Here is a 13,576-nt window from a genome sequence, read left to right as displayed (position 1 = left end):
TCACTTGAATGATAAGAAATGATCACCTTGATATATCTATCGCCTGCTTTTCATGAATCACTTCTCATTTCCTGGCCAGCTTCTTCTCATCTTCCGAGGCCCAACTCCACTGACTACCCGCTTACCCCCAGTCTTGACCTGCAGCCCCTTCCCCAGCAATGACTATGTTCTTACTGCTCTTCACAGGTCTGGCCATAATAAAAGTCGGGAGAACATGCTTTTACTTAGCTCACGCTGGGTCAATGCCCTCTAAACTTGTACGGTCCTGTGCCCTAGCAGTAAAAAGAAACGTGAGCATGTATCACCAGTATCAGTACACTTACAGACTGTGACATTGAACTAGCGTATACAGCACATAAACAAACATGAAAATTGAAAAATTTTTAAGTGAGATAAATAAATTTAGATTCAAATTTTAATGTTTTCTTTCTAGGCCAGAATGAATCTTTTCCCATCCCATGTGTCAAGTGTTTCTTAGTCTGAAAAACAAAAAAAACAAAACAACAACAACAAAAATCACTGTGTAAGGGCTTGAATGCCCCAGAAAACTGTGAGCTGCCTGAAGGCACCGAATATTTATTATTTATATTTGTATTGCCTGTAATTGATATATGGAGAAGCTCAATGAATGAGGGAAAAGTTGGTGAAGAAAGTAATTTCCTCTTTAGGATTTGGGAAGTATTTTAAAAATACAGATTTTTGAAGCACTGCTTACTGCTCTGGAGAACAGAGACATGCAGTACGAGCTCGCTGCACATGAAGCCACCTCTCTCCCCAACACGCAAACGTGTGGGCAGGGCTGTGGATATGTTTGAACGAGTAATGTATTAAGCAATACACGAGAGTGTCATATTCTGATCAAAGCTAAAACAGAGAGGATGTGGTAGGAGAACAGACATGTACCATCCTGGGAGAATCAAACAGTCCAGAACTAGACTTTAAAAAGAGATGATCACAGGTGACATCAAATAATCTCAGACAGATTGAAGTGAATTATTAACATAGAAACATGAAAAGAAACAAATGAATTTTTTAAAGTTCTGTGAAGGGAAAGTTGATTTCTTCCTATACTTCAGACTCTTTTACCCAACTCTCTGCTAGACAGACATCTACACGGCTATCGCACAAACACATTTAACTCCACACATTCAAAACGGAAGTCACCATCTTTGCCAGCCCTGCTCGCAAACTGGCTCCTTTTCTTGCACTCTCTCAACAAGACTTCCGCCTTCTACTCAACTGCCCAACAGAGTCTTCGACTCCTGCTTCATTCCCCAAATGCACCAGGACACCATGTCCTAGTCATTCTGATGCCCAAGAGATCTTACAAACCACCTACCTTCCTCCTTCCCCGAAGCGTTTGCCTTGCTCAGGGCACCACGCTCTCTCAAGGAAGCTGAAACAGCCACCATGGACTGGTGTTCATGTTCCTGCTCTTGCCTGATTGACTTTTATACAACAGCCAGAATGGTTTTCCCTTCTGTGGCTCCTTCTTCATGCACTGAGCTGACTGGTCTGTCCCTGTCCTCAAGAGCTTAGTGTAAGGGCCAAGTATCCTGACAGTGCTTGAAGTTCTGTGACCTGGCCCTCGCTTGGCCTTATCCGCCTGGTCTCTCGGCGGTCACCCATTCTCCAGGTGCGCACTTACAAAGTCTGTCCAGAAAAAGTCCAGCCATTGTCAATGTAATGAAATTGGTTTGCGCAATATCGAAGTAAACTGGCAGCCAAGGAGAGTGGACTGGAATGCGTCTGTGGGGGCAGCAGACACCACTAAGTAAGTATGTGTACTGTGTGGCCATAGCATTCAAAATGACTGAGCAAATACAGCAGCAAATCTGCATCAAATTCTGTGTTCATCCCTCGTGGAAACTATTTGGATAATTCAGAAGGCTGCAGCTATAGACAACTGATGATTGGCAGGTTCATCATGACAATGTGCCTGCTCACACCTCACATCTCATGCAAAATTTTTTTGCAAAACATCAAATCACCCAGGTGACTCAGCTCCCCCTATAGCCTAGATTTGGCACCCTGTGACTTCTGGCTTTTCCCAAAACTAAAATCACCTTTCAAAGGGAAGAGATTACAGACCCTCACTGAGACTCAGGAAAACACAACGGGGCAGCTGATGGTGATTTGCAGAACTGTGTGAGGTCCCAAGGTGTGTACTTTGAAGGGGACTGAGGCCTCACTGTCCTATGCACAATGTTTCTTATATCTTCTTTAATGAATGTTTTTATTTTGTCGTATTACATGGTTGGATACCTTCTGGACAGACCTGGTACAGGCATATTGGAAACATAATCCAGCTAGACTTGAATGTGAAGATCTCTTCCTTGTGAAGGAAACTTCTGATTTTTAGCCAAATCACTAACTTAGGGAAAAATATTTGAAAGCAAAGCAAAGAAACTTTCTTAGGATTTTCGCCTGCTGCAAAAGTCCACACCTCACCTTAGGTTCTCTTAGGTAACAGTGCATGGCCTGAGTGACGTCCGCAGCGTGCACGGCGTTGTGGTACGGGTTCTGACTGTGGTAGTCTTCCTGAATCATCACTGCAACACAGGGAAAGACCCCCAATTATATCGGGAGTGGGAGGCACGTGCAAGTACAAAAGCTGGTAATCCCAAGTGCTCCACTTACACTTTCCAGGCGGCTGTCAGCTAACTGTTCAGACTCAGAGGTGGTGACCACCTCACAACTCACGTGCATATCTAACGAATCAATACCACTTTCATTCACAACCTGTCTGAAACTTTTAAATGAGAAGGTATTCATGACAAAATTATAAAATAATTTTCTTTCTCTTTTAAAATGTGAATCTATTAAACTGAGAGGACAAAAGAGTCTCTTAGTTTAATACCCACAGTCCAACTCATGCAACAAATATTTACTGTGCCAGGTACTGTTCTTGGTGGTACTAGAATTTCATCAGTGAGTGAAAATATTTATGATGCAGCAACAGCTTAAGTATTAGGGAACACAAAAATGATCTACCTATGGGGTACGTTCTGGATCTGGAATTCATTTTTCAGTTTGTAGGGATGGATCTTCTGTTAATCTTTTCTTTTCTCACTTAGTGTCTGTTATGCCGTCATGACAAAGTGGACCAGGATTAGAGGTGGAGCTGTGGCCCCAAACCGCAGGACAAGCTAAAAAACTAGTGACCTCCAACTCACATGGGCCAAGGCAGCACTACCACCCACTGGTGACAGGAAAAGAGATCTGAATTCTCTATTTACTTTGATCTTATCATTTAAAATGGCCTTTTCTATAACCTTGTAATACCTATTTTTGTATGTTTTATAATTTATATAAGGTAATAGATTAGTACAGTATCACAGCCACACAATTTATAAATAAATGTGCATTAAAGGTTTCTCAAAACCACCCTAGCTGGTGTGGCTCAGTGGATTGAGAGCTGGCTTGCAAACTAAAGGGTCGCCAGTTCGATTCCCAGTCACGGCACATGCGGGCCAGGCCCCCAGTCGGGGGCATGAGAGAGGCAACCACACACTGATGTTTCTCTCCCTCTCTTTCTCCCTCCCTTCCCCTCTATAAAAAATAAATAAATAAAATTTAAACAAAAGTTTTTCAAAACTGCTAGGTAATAAATTTATCTTAGTTTGGTACTTAAGAGGAAAGAAAACACTACTTTTCTTTAAAAAAATAACAAAGAATCCTCATGCTACCAATTTCTGTCTAATGTATTTCTTTATTCAGTGAAAAACTTCAACTTTTCTCCTAGCAAAGCAGTCTTAAATAAATATCACTTTCCACATTTACACATGTTCAACATAATCTTTCAAATAGGAGACCTATTGCAACCTACCCAACTGTTTAAAGTGCTAGCCTTTGAAAATTTAGAGAAGGACAGATATTGAGTCCTCTTTGTCAGAGAGCTGTGGCCGATGTAAGAGCCCAACAGCAAAGTCGTCCCAGTTCTTCCCCACGCCCTCCACCGAGGGCTCTGAGCCTTCACGGCAGCTTCCCACCTTCAGCTGCAGTTCATCTCCACTGGACTTGCCCTGTACAGGGCAGGTCAGAAGTGAAGGGGGCCAGTGACGAACCAGGGGTCTGGGCTCACCAGCTCTCTCTAGGAAACTGGCCCCTGCTCTTTGAACAAACTCAGCTTAGGAGGGGGGACCCATAAAAAAAACAGAATTATCTTCTGGAAGGAGGGTGCCTTGTACTACAGGCTTCTCACACTAGGTGAGTGTTCTAGGAACCCATCTGTATCAGTACACCAGCTGGCTTTGCTGTGAAAGGCTGCGTTTGGCTTCAGTGAATTTTCTTTGAAGACTCAACGCGTTTGCCCATCTCATGATGGGTGCTTTACAAGCACACCTGCCCACACTACGCTAAGTTTTCAGCAATTTTTGACAAAAAACCACAGGACCCCAGTGCCCACCCTCCCTGTTCAACCAATCTCACTCCAAGTGACTACTTGTTTGTTTCCCCGGATGAAAAAAGTCGTCAAAGGGAATCATTTTGCCAAAATGGAAGAGGTGAAACAAAACAAACAAACAAAAAAAAAATGGCAGAAGCACTAAAAGGCATCAAACTCAATTAGTTCAAAAACTGTTCTGAGCAGTGGGAAAAAAGCCCCGATAGGTGTATTGCATCAAATGGAACATATTCTGAAGGCTACTGAAGTTTAAAAACATGTGAGAATATACAATTTTTTTATAAACAAATTCTGGGGGTTTTTTTCGTGTCCCTCTCATATTTTAAAGTAAATAACTATTTCTTTCCTCTTCATGTGAATGTAATGGTGCCAAACTCCTCTGCCTTTTTCTGATTTAACAGACCATGCGCAGTTGAGCCCAGTGCTCCCAGCGTGGTCCCGGACAGGGTCCCAGAGAGGCAAGGCCTGCAAAGCCACCTTGCAACAAACTGGTTGTCAACTGCAGCTACATCAATGAGTTCGGCTAGAAGCAGCATGTGACAGTCCCACAGACTCAGGAGCTGAATGAATGGAGCCATCAAGTCTGGAGTGTTTTGTCTGAGAGCAGTAGCTAACTGATACCAAAAATTTTAAAGTTCTTATATAAATCTTACTACTGCTAAATGTGTTAGAATCACTTACCTAAAAATCTACGAAGTTTCATCATATCTAAATGGAAGTACTCAATTAATCCATGAAGATTAAATAAATGAAAGGTTAAACTTACTAGACTATTTCCTAAAAAAAAAGAGAGAGAGAGAGAGACAGGGATTAGTAGCTAACATGACTGTACTGTTTTTTCCAAACATGGATGCTCAATATACTAATCCCTACTTTTTGTCTAAAATTTACATCTTATTAGACCAGTTATGAACTTCAAATACCACATTTTTTTTCCATTTTAAGAAAAAAAAACTTTTTTGTTGTTTTATTTCTACAACCAAATAACTGGAAGATAAACATTTTTGAATAGACTTACTTTTTAAAAAAGGACACCAAAACAATCAGAATCAACAGAAAACTTCGAAAATTGCCCCGCACTAAGTTTAAGTCAACTTCCCAAAGCACCTTACACATGGCCGCATTTAACCACATTCTAAACATCCCCTCTCTCACCCTGCTGTAGCAGAACAGGGACATCCTGGAGCAGGGCGCTGTGGCTGCAACCTTGTTAGGTGGAGGCTGTTTATTCTACAGGCCAGTGGGAGGGATCAATGAGCTCCTCCCTCAAGATCAAAACTCGGAACTGAATCCTGCCTGTCCCATACTTGCAGCAGAAAATCTGAGAGTTGCTGGAAGGGAAGGGGTGAGGAAAACCACAACACTAGGCAGAATTCTATCACTGTAAGTTTATAGACAATACCATCTAGTAATCTTATTATGTTTTTCTAGTGAAATGGTTCTTTCACTTTTTAAAATGCCCATTTTCAAGCTTTCTCTATCCAAACTATCGACATACCCACATTCTATTCAGTCCTCATCCTCAACAGCCTCAGACTTCACAGGAAAATGTACAAGCCCTCAAATTCCCCCTTCTCTCAAAAGCCAACTCCTCTACCTCTCCACGGCTCCCCAGGAGCCTTCCTTGGTCCATCACACACAGCTACCAATGCCCCACCACCACCCGCAGTCCCAATGCATCAAAATATCCCTCCCCCTCCCCATGTTGTCCCAATAAGACCAGCCCTCAGACCTGCTCCAGATTCTCTTATCTTTGGAACAGTAAGGAATCTCCGACTCTCCGGCCCCCGCCAGTTGCCCCCTCTATGCTCCTACACAGCAGTTTTCTGGAAGCACTGCCACGTGCAATGGGGATTACCTTCCTCCTCAGCTCCCACTCCTTCGTCACTGAGAACTGGGGTCACACCACGCACAGAAATTGAATTTGGAAAAACGACCATTTTTATAATGTTTAGTTTTTCCTTCTAAGACACAGCTTTCTCTCTCCATTTTTGATACCTTCCACTCTATTTCCCAGCATTTTGGAGATTTCCCACAGGCTACAGTATTTTAACAATTAAAAGACTCTGTGTTTTAAAGGGGGACGAGCACACGATACTGCCAACGTCTGGATGACGACGACATGAATGTGGTTCTAACAGTCTCTCAAAACAATCCGCGAGTCTTACAAAAAAAGTGGGTAAAAGACCTAACCAGTCCCACAGTGAAAACTTTTAGTAATATTTATGAAGAATTATAAAGGACTATGGGATAAACTCATTACCTAAAACTGCCTAAACAACTGTCAACTGAAGCCCATGGCGGAGGAAAAAAGTAAATTAGAAGAATATTTGTATGGAGAACACTGTAAAGAATGTGGTTGCCAAAAAAGAGATTCTTTTTAAAAACTACCAGACATATCACCTTCAAGAGGGGAAAAATTTCAAATCTTTATTTTTGTGAAATTAAATGTTAAAATGCATTCAAACCCTAGTAACACTCTATCATGCCGACATGAGCCAGTGTGATTTGGAAACATTTGTGAAAGAGTGAGCTGTATTTCTTTTATTACTGTTGTAACAACCAACTTTTCTCTGGGTATATTCATAAATATTTCAGAATGTATATTCAAACAAACTATCCAATTAAAAAGTGGGCAGACGATCTGAACAGACATTTTTCCATCTGACATACAAATACCCAGTAGATACATGAAAAGATGTTCAACATCACTAATCATCAGGGATGCAAATCATAACGAGACATCACCTCACACCAGTTAGAATGGCAATGATCCAAAGGACAAGAAAGAAGTGCTGATGAGAACATGGAGAAAAGTGAACCCTTGGACACTACTTTGGAAATGTAAATTGGTGCAGCCACTATGAAGAACAGTAGGAAAGTGCCTTAAAAAACTAAGAATAAAATTACCATTAGATTCAACCATCCTACATCTGGTTATTTACCTGAAGAAATTCAAAGCACTAAATTTGAAAAGACACAGGTACTGCAGTGTTCACTGTGGCATTATTTACAACAGCCAAGATATGGAAGCAACCTGAGGATCCATCTACAGTGAAACGAATGGATAAAGATGTGATACATGCGTGTGTGGAGTATCACTGAAATAACATGAAAAACGGAAAACTAGTCAGCCATAAAAAGGAACAGTTGATTTATTGATGACAGTCATTCTGACAGGTGCAAGGTGATTCTCTCACATGGTTTTACTTCACAAATGCGCAGTGACACTGAACACCTTTCCATGTGTCTGCTGACCACCTGTATGTCCTCTTTGGAGAAGTGTCTATTCAAGTCCTCTGCACATTTTTTTAAACTTAATTGTTCATTTTTTTGGTGCTAAGTTTGTAAGTTCATTATAAATCTTGGATATTAACCCCTTATCAGATGTATCATTGGTGAATATGTTCTCCCATTTAGTGAGTTGTCTTTTTATTTTGTTAATGGTTTCCTCTGCCATGCAAATATTTTTTAATTTGATGTAGTCCTATTTGTTTATTTTCTGTTTCCCTTGCCCAAGGAGCTATGTCAGTAAAATTATGGCTACAAAAAAATGTCCAAAATTTACTAGGTTTTCTTCTAAGGTTTTTATGGCTTTTTAGCCATGGCTTTAAAGACTTTAAAGACTTAAACACTTAAGTCTTTAATCCACTCTGAGTTTATTCTCGTGCATGGTGTAAAAGGTAGTCTTTTTTCATTTTTTGCACATATCTGCCCAATTTTCCCCAACATCATTTATTGAAGAGACCATATTTACCCCATTGCATGTTCTTGCCTCTTTTGTCAAATATGAATGGAATATAAAGGCATGGGTTTACCTCTAGGCTTACTATTCTGTTTCACTGATCTATATGTCAATAAACAACAAGTGTTGGTGAGGATGTGGAGAAAAGGGAACCCTAGTGCACTGTTGGTGGGAATGCAGACTGGTGCAGCCACTGTGGAAAGCAGTATGGAGTTACCTCGAAAAATTAAAAATGAAACTGCCTGTGACCCGGTGATTCCACTTCTGGGAATATATCCAAAGAAACCCAAAACACTGGTTAAAAGAATATAGCAGCGTTATTTGCAATAACCAAGATTTGGGAGCAGCCCAAGTGCCCATCAATAGATGAGAGAATACAAAAGCTGTGGTACATTTACACAATGGAATATTACTTGGTTTAAAAAGAAGGAAATCTTACCTTTTATGACAGCATGGGTGGATCTGGAGAGTATTATGCTAAGTGAAATAAGCCAGTGAGAGAAAGACAAGTACCGTATGATTTTACTCATATGTGAACTCTTATGAACAAAATAAAGGAACAAACAACAGAAACAGCCTCACAGACACAGAGAACAGACTGACAGCTGTCAGAGGGGAGGGAGGCCGGGAGGCTGGGCGAAAACATGAAGGGATTAAGCAAAAAACAAACAACAAAAAAAAGCAACAGACATGAACAACAGTATGGGGATTACCGGAGGGAAAGGTAGGAAGGGTAAAGAGGGGATAAATGGTGATGGAAGGAGACTTAACTTGGCGTGGTGAATACATAATATACACATGTATTATAGAACTGTACACCTGAAACCTACATCACTTGATTAAATAATGTCACCTCAATAAACCCAATTAAGAAATAAAACAAAAAGAAGAAAATGCTGCCATTTGTCACAACATGAACTTTGAGAGCATGTTAAGTAAGTCAGAGAAAGACAAAAGATACAACCTCAGTTATATGAGGAATCTAAAAACAAGAGCTGAGCTCACAGATACAAAGAACAGACCGCGCTTGTCGGAGGCAGAGCTGGGGGTGGACGGAAAGGGGTGCAGGGGGTCCAAAGGTACAAATTTCTGGTTGTCAAATAAACATATAAATAAGTCCTGGGATGTAATATACAGCATGGTGACCACAGTTAATACTGTACTGAATATCTTAAAGTTGCTAAGAGAATAGATCTTAAAAGTTCTTGTCACAGAAAAAAAAGATTATAACAATGTATGGCAGCAGATGTTAACTAGACTTACTGTGGTGATTACTTCATAATATATACAAATATATCATTATACTGTATACCTGAAGCTAATAAGTTATATGTCAGTTATACCTCAATTTTTTAAAATGTATATTTATTCTGTATATTTAGGTCATGATACTGTTCTCCCAAAACCACTCTCCTGAGCTAATGAGACAAATTGCCAGTTTCTACAGTCTAGAAGTTTCGGGGAAGCCGCACTCTGCCGGTCGAACACCCTCTCCCGGAGTTCCGCACGCTGTGGTCAGACACGTGCGTAATGCCTCCTGCTGAGACCTGCACGGGACGCGGACGAACCAATCTGTTAAATCTGCTCCTCACACTGAACTGAAAAACTTCATGGAACATTTTTTTCCTCAGTTTCAGTTCATAAGATAGCAACTATTTTAATAAAAATGAATTACTCAAAACAAGTGGTGCTTAGCTGGTGTGTCAAACAAGAAACAGGCACAGAACACCTTATTTTATGTGAAAATAGAAACACTTTCGTGGGAAAAAACTGTACTTATTTATAAAAACTACCCTTATAAAAATACATCAAAGGACAGAGCTGCCAAAGGTACAGTGGCCCCGACAGTTTTTCACTTGTGATTCAGATGGAGCAGACAGGGTTAGGCTGCCTCCAGGACACAGGCCTGGTGATGGAAGTCCTCACGGGCCAGGTGCTTTCGGGGATGACAAGGCATGTGGGCTGCCTCAGATCACCTAACTCTCAGACCTGTAAAGGGAATATCGAATGTGTCCTACCAGACAACAACCACTTTTCTCCTTGCAGCGGATAAGTCAGGGACCATGTGTCTTGGAGGCAATCGCTGAGTTTTGCCTTCTCCCTGCCTTCCTTGCAAAATTACCTGGGGCATCACCAGAGTAAGAAATACAGAAAGCACGGGATCAATGCAGGAAGGGAAAACTATACACTTGATTACTGTGTGCATGTATCACCCAGAATTCATGTCGGGCTAAGCAATTTGGAAAGGAAAGCAGTGCTAGTCAAGTAATGCAAGTTAAAGAAGTTTTCTTCTGATTTGTTTCCCAATAATCTCTCCTAATGTATAGAATTCCTGTAATGTTTGGGTAGCTGTAGTTAGCTGAGTATATAACAAAGTCTGTCTGGAAAAAGTTCAGCCATTGTTAATATAATAAGAATGGTTTGCATGACATCAATGTAAGTTGGCAACCAAGGAGAGTCAACTGGAATGCACATGTGTGAACAGTGACAACTTCACTGTACTACTCAGTGGGGACAGTAGATGACATTGGGTGAGCATGTGTACTATGTGGCCTTCACATTCAAAATGACTGAGCGAGCGCAGCAACAAATCTGCATCAAATTTTGCTTTAAGCTTGAACATTCCTCCTAGAAACTATTTGGATGATTCAGAAGTCCGCAGCTATGGACAACTGGTGATTGGCAGCTTCATCACAACAATGCACCTGCTCATGCCTCACGTCTGGTGCAGCTTCTCGGCAAAAAATTGAATCACACAGATGACTCAGCTCCCCTACAGCCCAGATTTGGCATCCCACAATTTCTGGCTTTTCCCAAAACTAAAATCACCTTTGAAAGAGAAGAGATTTCAGAGCTTTAATGAGATTCAGCAAAATATGATGGGGCAGCTGATGGCTACTGGGACGATTATCTGAGGTCCCAAGGTGCGTACTTTGAAGGGGACTGAAGCATCATGTCCTATGTACAGTGTTTCTTGTATCTTTTATCTTGTTCAGTAAAGGTCTCTTTCACATTACATGACTGGATACCTTCTGGGCAGACCTCATATCACCATCTGTAAAATCGTAAGTGGGTAGCTAACCAGGCATGGTTTCTACTAACTCCTAATAATTAATCCTAAGGAAAAAAAACATTAAGCCATCTTCTCCGCAATGGGAGTGAGGAGATTAAATGGGGAGCAAAATGCTAAACTAGCTAATGTGGACTTGTGGGCTTGTTCTCCTGCTACCCCACGCTCTCTTAACCTCATTCCACGTTCATCACCAAGCCCCGTGACCAGCACTTTCAAAAAATAAAATTTAGAGAACAGTCAACTATTTCAACGAGTGAAAAATGTCTCCACAGACTAAAAATAATCTGTGAACTGTTAGAACTTACAGTTTTGTAAGGCTAAACCTCGAAGGTGTTAAAGCATGGCATTATTTTTCTCCATATTATCTTGAGATAACCAGTGCGGACTCAGGAAAGGGGTGTTTTCCGCATCTAGAAGCAGCTGAGCCACTTGGTACTTCATTACCTGCATTTTCACAAAGGGGAGGCTGAAGGGAAAGACTACTGGGAAGGGATACAAGCCTTTTCTGTGTGGACAGAATGTGCAGGACAAGGAGAGGTGGGAGAGAAACAGCAAAAGGGAAAAACAAAAAGTCAGGGGAGTGGGAGGGAGGTCTTGCTGATAAGGCAAATTTCACTGTCTTTGCAGTTTTGCTATTTCCTATCAACAGTCGCTGGGTAAATGGAAGACAATCACAAAGGTGTGTGTGCTGTGCACACAGCACGGCTCAGAGGGAACAATGTAGTGACAGCAAAAAGCTAGACCTGCACTGATCCGCAACAGGAATAAAGTGGTATTTGCTTGTCCATTTTCCATACTTGGCTTTTTAATGCAAGGACCTTCATTCCAAAGTGGAGTAAAAAAAAGGAGGGTGACTTCAGAATCTAGCAGGGACCCAACCACGTAGTCACTTCACTCTGAACAGGCAGGACCCGCTTCTTCCTGAGTGTACTCTCCCCTCTGCTTCATTTATTAAAAGATAGTTAGACACAAGGGACAAAGTCTAGTTGAACTACATGTAGCACCAATTGTTTATGCTAAAGAATTTACCCTAAATGAAACTGATTCCCAAAAGGACTCTGTTCAAACAGAGTAAGGAAACATGAACCCTCCCCCAAAACAAAATACTCAGGAAAGGGTGAAAGAGTCACCTGCTTGTTTCAAACCACCCAAACACTGTCGTTTCTGGTAAGGCCCCTAAAGAAGCTCCTGCTGCCCCCCCACCCGCCACGAGGAGCAGTGCGGGGAACCACTGCGGCTGATTACAACACACCATGTCTCTCACGTGTGCAGAGAAAGGAAAGCCTGAGAACCCAAACCTTGAAGAAGTGATACCTCTCAGAAGGTCGGTAATCTACCACATATCTGTACCTATCAAAACTGGAACAGAGTATGAGAAGATGTCACTAGAAAGGGCCATAATCCAAAAGAAACCAAAAAAGAAAAATCAAGAACATGAGATAGTAATGTTCACTTGGGGTGATCAATAATAGTAGCCTTAATGAGGGATAGCCAAGTGTCAGCAACTGATTTTTTGATTACTGCTAAGAGTACTAATGCAAAACTAAATTTGAGACTGACTCTCCAGGCCTCTGGATGGATCAGTCGTAAAGAAAGGACAAGACAATGCTCCCCTGCCAGCAGAGGGCGCCTACCCTAAGTGAATGAAGCAGCAACCCACCAGTGGTTGTACCACCAATGCAGCATCTACAGAATACATTAATTGGAGTAAGTCAAATTCTTCACTTACCATTTGTTAGTCTATCAAATAGAAAGATATCAAAATTCCAATTTCCAACTTTTCCCAGCATACACTGAAATGAAAACCAAACATTCCTACTGTAATTTAATTTCAATAACACTAGATTTTGTAGATGGTTCATAGAGAAGTTAATGAAAATGAAAAGTGATCTACTGTAAGAAATGCTATATACCATTGTCCTTTTATGACCTTTCCAACTGGCTCAAAAAAAATGTCTAAAGGGATAAACTCCATTTGAAAAGCCAAATATTATTTTGTTTTCTAATTAATAAATGTACAGGTAAAATTAGTTTTTTTCAAACTTATTCTTATATTCCGACAAACTTTCAATAATTCTAACATAATTTAAAATCACAGACGTGTGTTCATATGTTGCATGGTCTAGAAACTAGATTTTAAAAATCTAGTAGAAACACTTATAATACTAAGTACTTACTATATTCCAGGTACTGTTAAAAGTGCTTATTCACTCTTACTATTGACATCAACACTGTCAAGTAGGCACTGCTTTCGATCCTCGGTTACAGACGGGCAAACAAAGACAAAGTAACTAACTTGGCAGAGCATAACAGAGCCAGGGTCTTAAACCAGCTGCTCTGACTCTGGGCCCCA

The 13,576-nt window shown here is 40.9% G+C and overlaps 1 protein-coding gene across 11 annotated transcripts in view; it reads right to left on the bottom strand.

The window, feature by feature from the left end:
* PDE7A (phosphodiesterase 7A) overlaps positions 1–13,576 on the bottom strand; it is a 121,950-nt gene that overhangs the window by 23,188 nt on the left and 85,186 nt on the right. For all 11 annotated transcript variants that reach the window (XR_008390823.1, XR_008390816.1, XR_008390815.1 and 8 more), the window contains exons 5-7: positions 12,953–13,016; positions 5,087–5,182; positions 2,452–2,552 (exon numbers count right to left, since the gene is read on the bottom strand). Coding sequence is in view for 1 of the 11 variants with exons in the window: in XM_037148949.2 (XP_037004844.2) it covers positions 2,452–2,552; positions 5,087–5,182; positions 12,953–13,016 (261 nt within the window). In the remaining 10 variants the exon portion in view is untranslated. The remainder of the gene's footprint in view (positions 1–2,451; positions 2,553–5,086; positions 5,183–12,952; positions 13,017–13,576) is intronic.

The sequence above is a fragment of the Artibeus jamaicensis genome, unplaced genomic scaffold (assembly GCF_021234435.1).
Source record: "Artibeus jamaicensis isolate MK-2021 breed Jamaican fruit bat unplaced genomic scaffold, CSHL_Jam_final scaffold_916, whole genome shotgun sequence".
In the NCBI taxonomy this organism is placed as follows: domain Eukaryota; kingdom Metazoa; phylum Chordata; class Mammalia; order Chiroptera; family Phyllostomidae; genus Artibeus; species Artibeus jamaicensis.
This window is presented reverse-complemented; position numbering and strand designations above follow the sequence as displayed.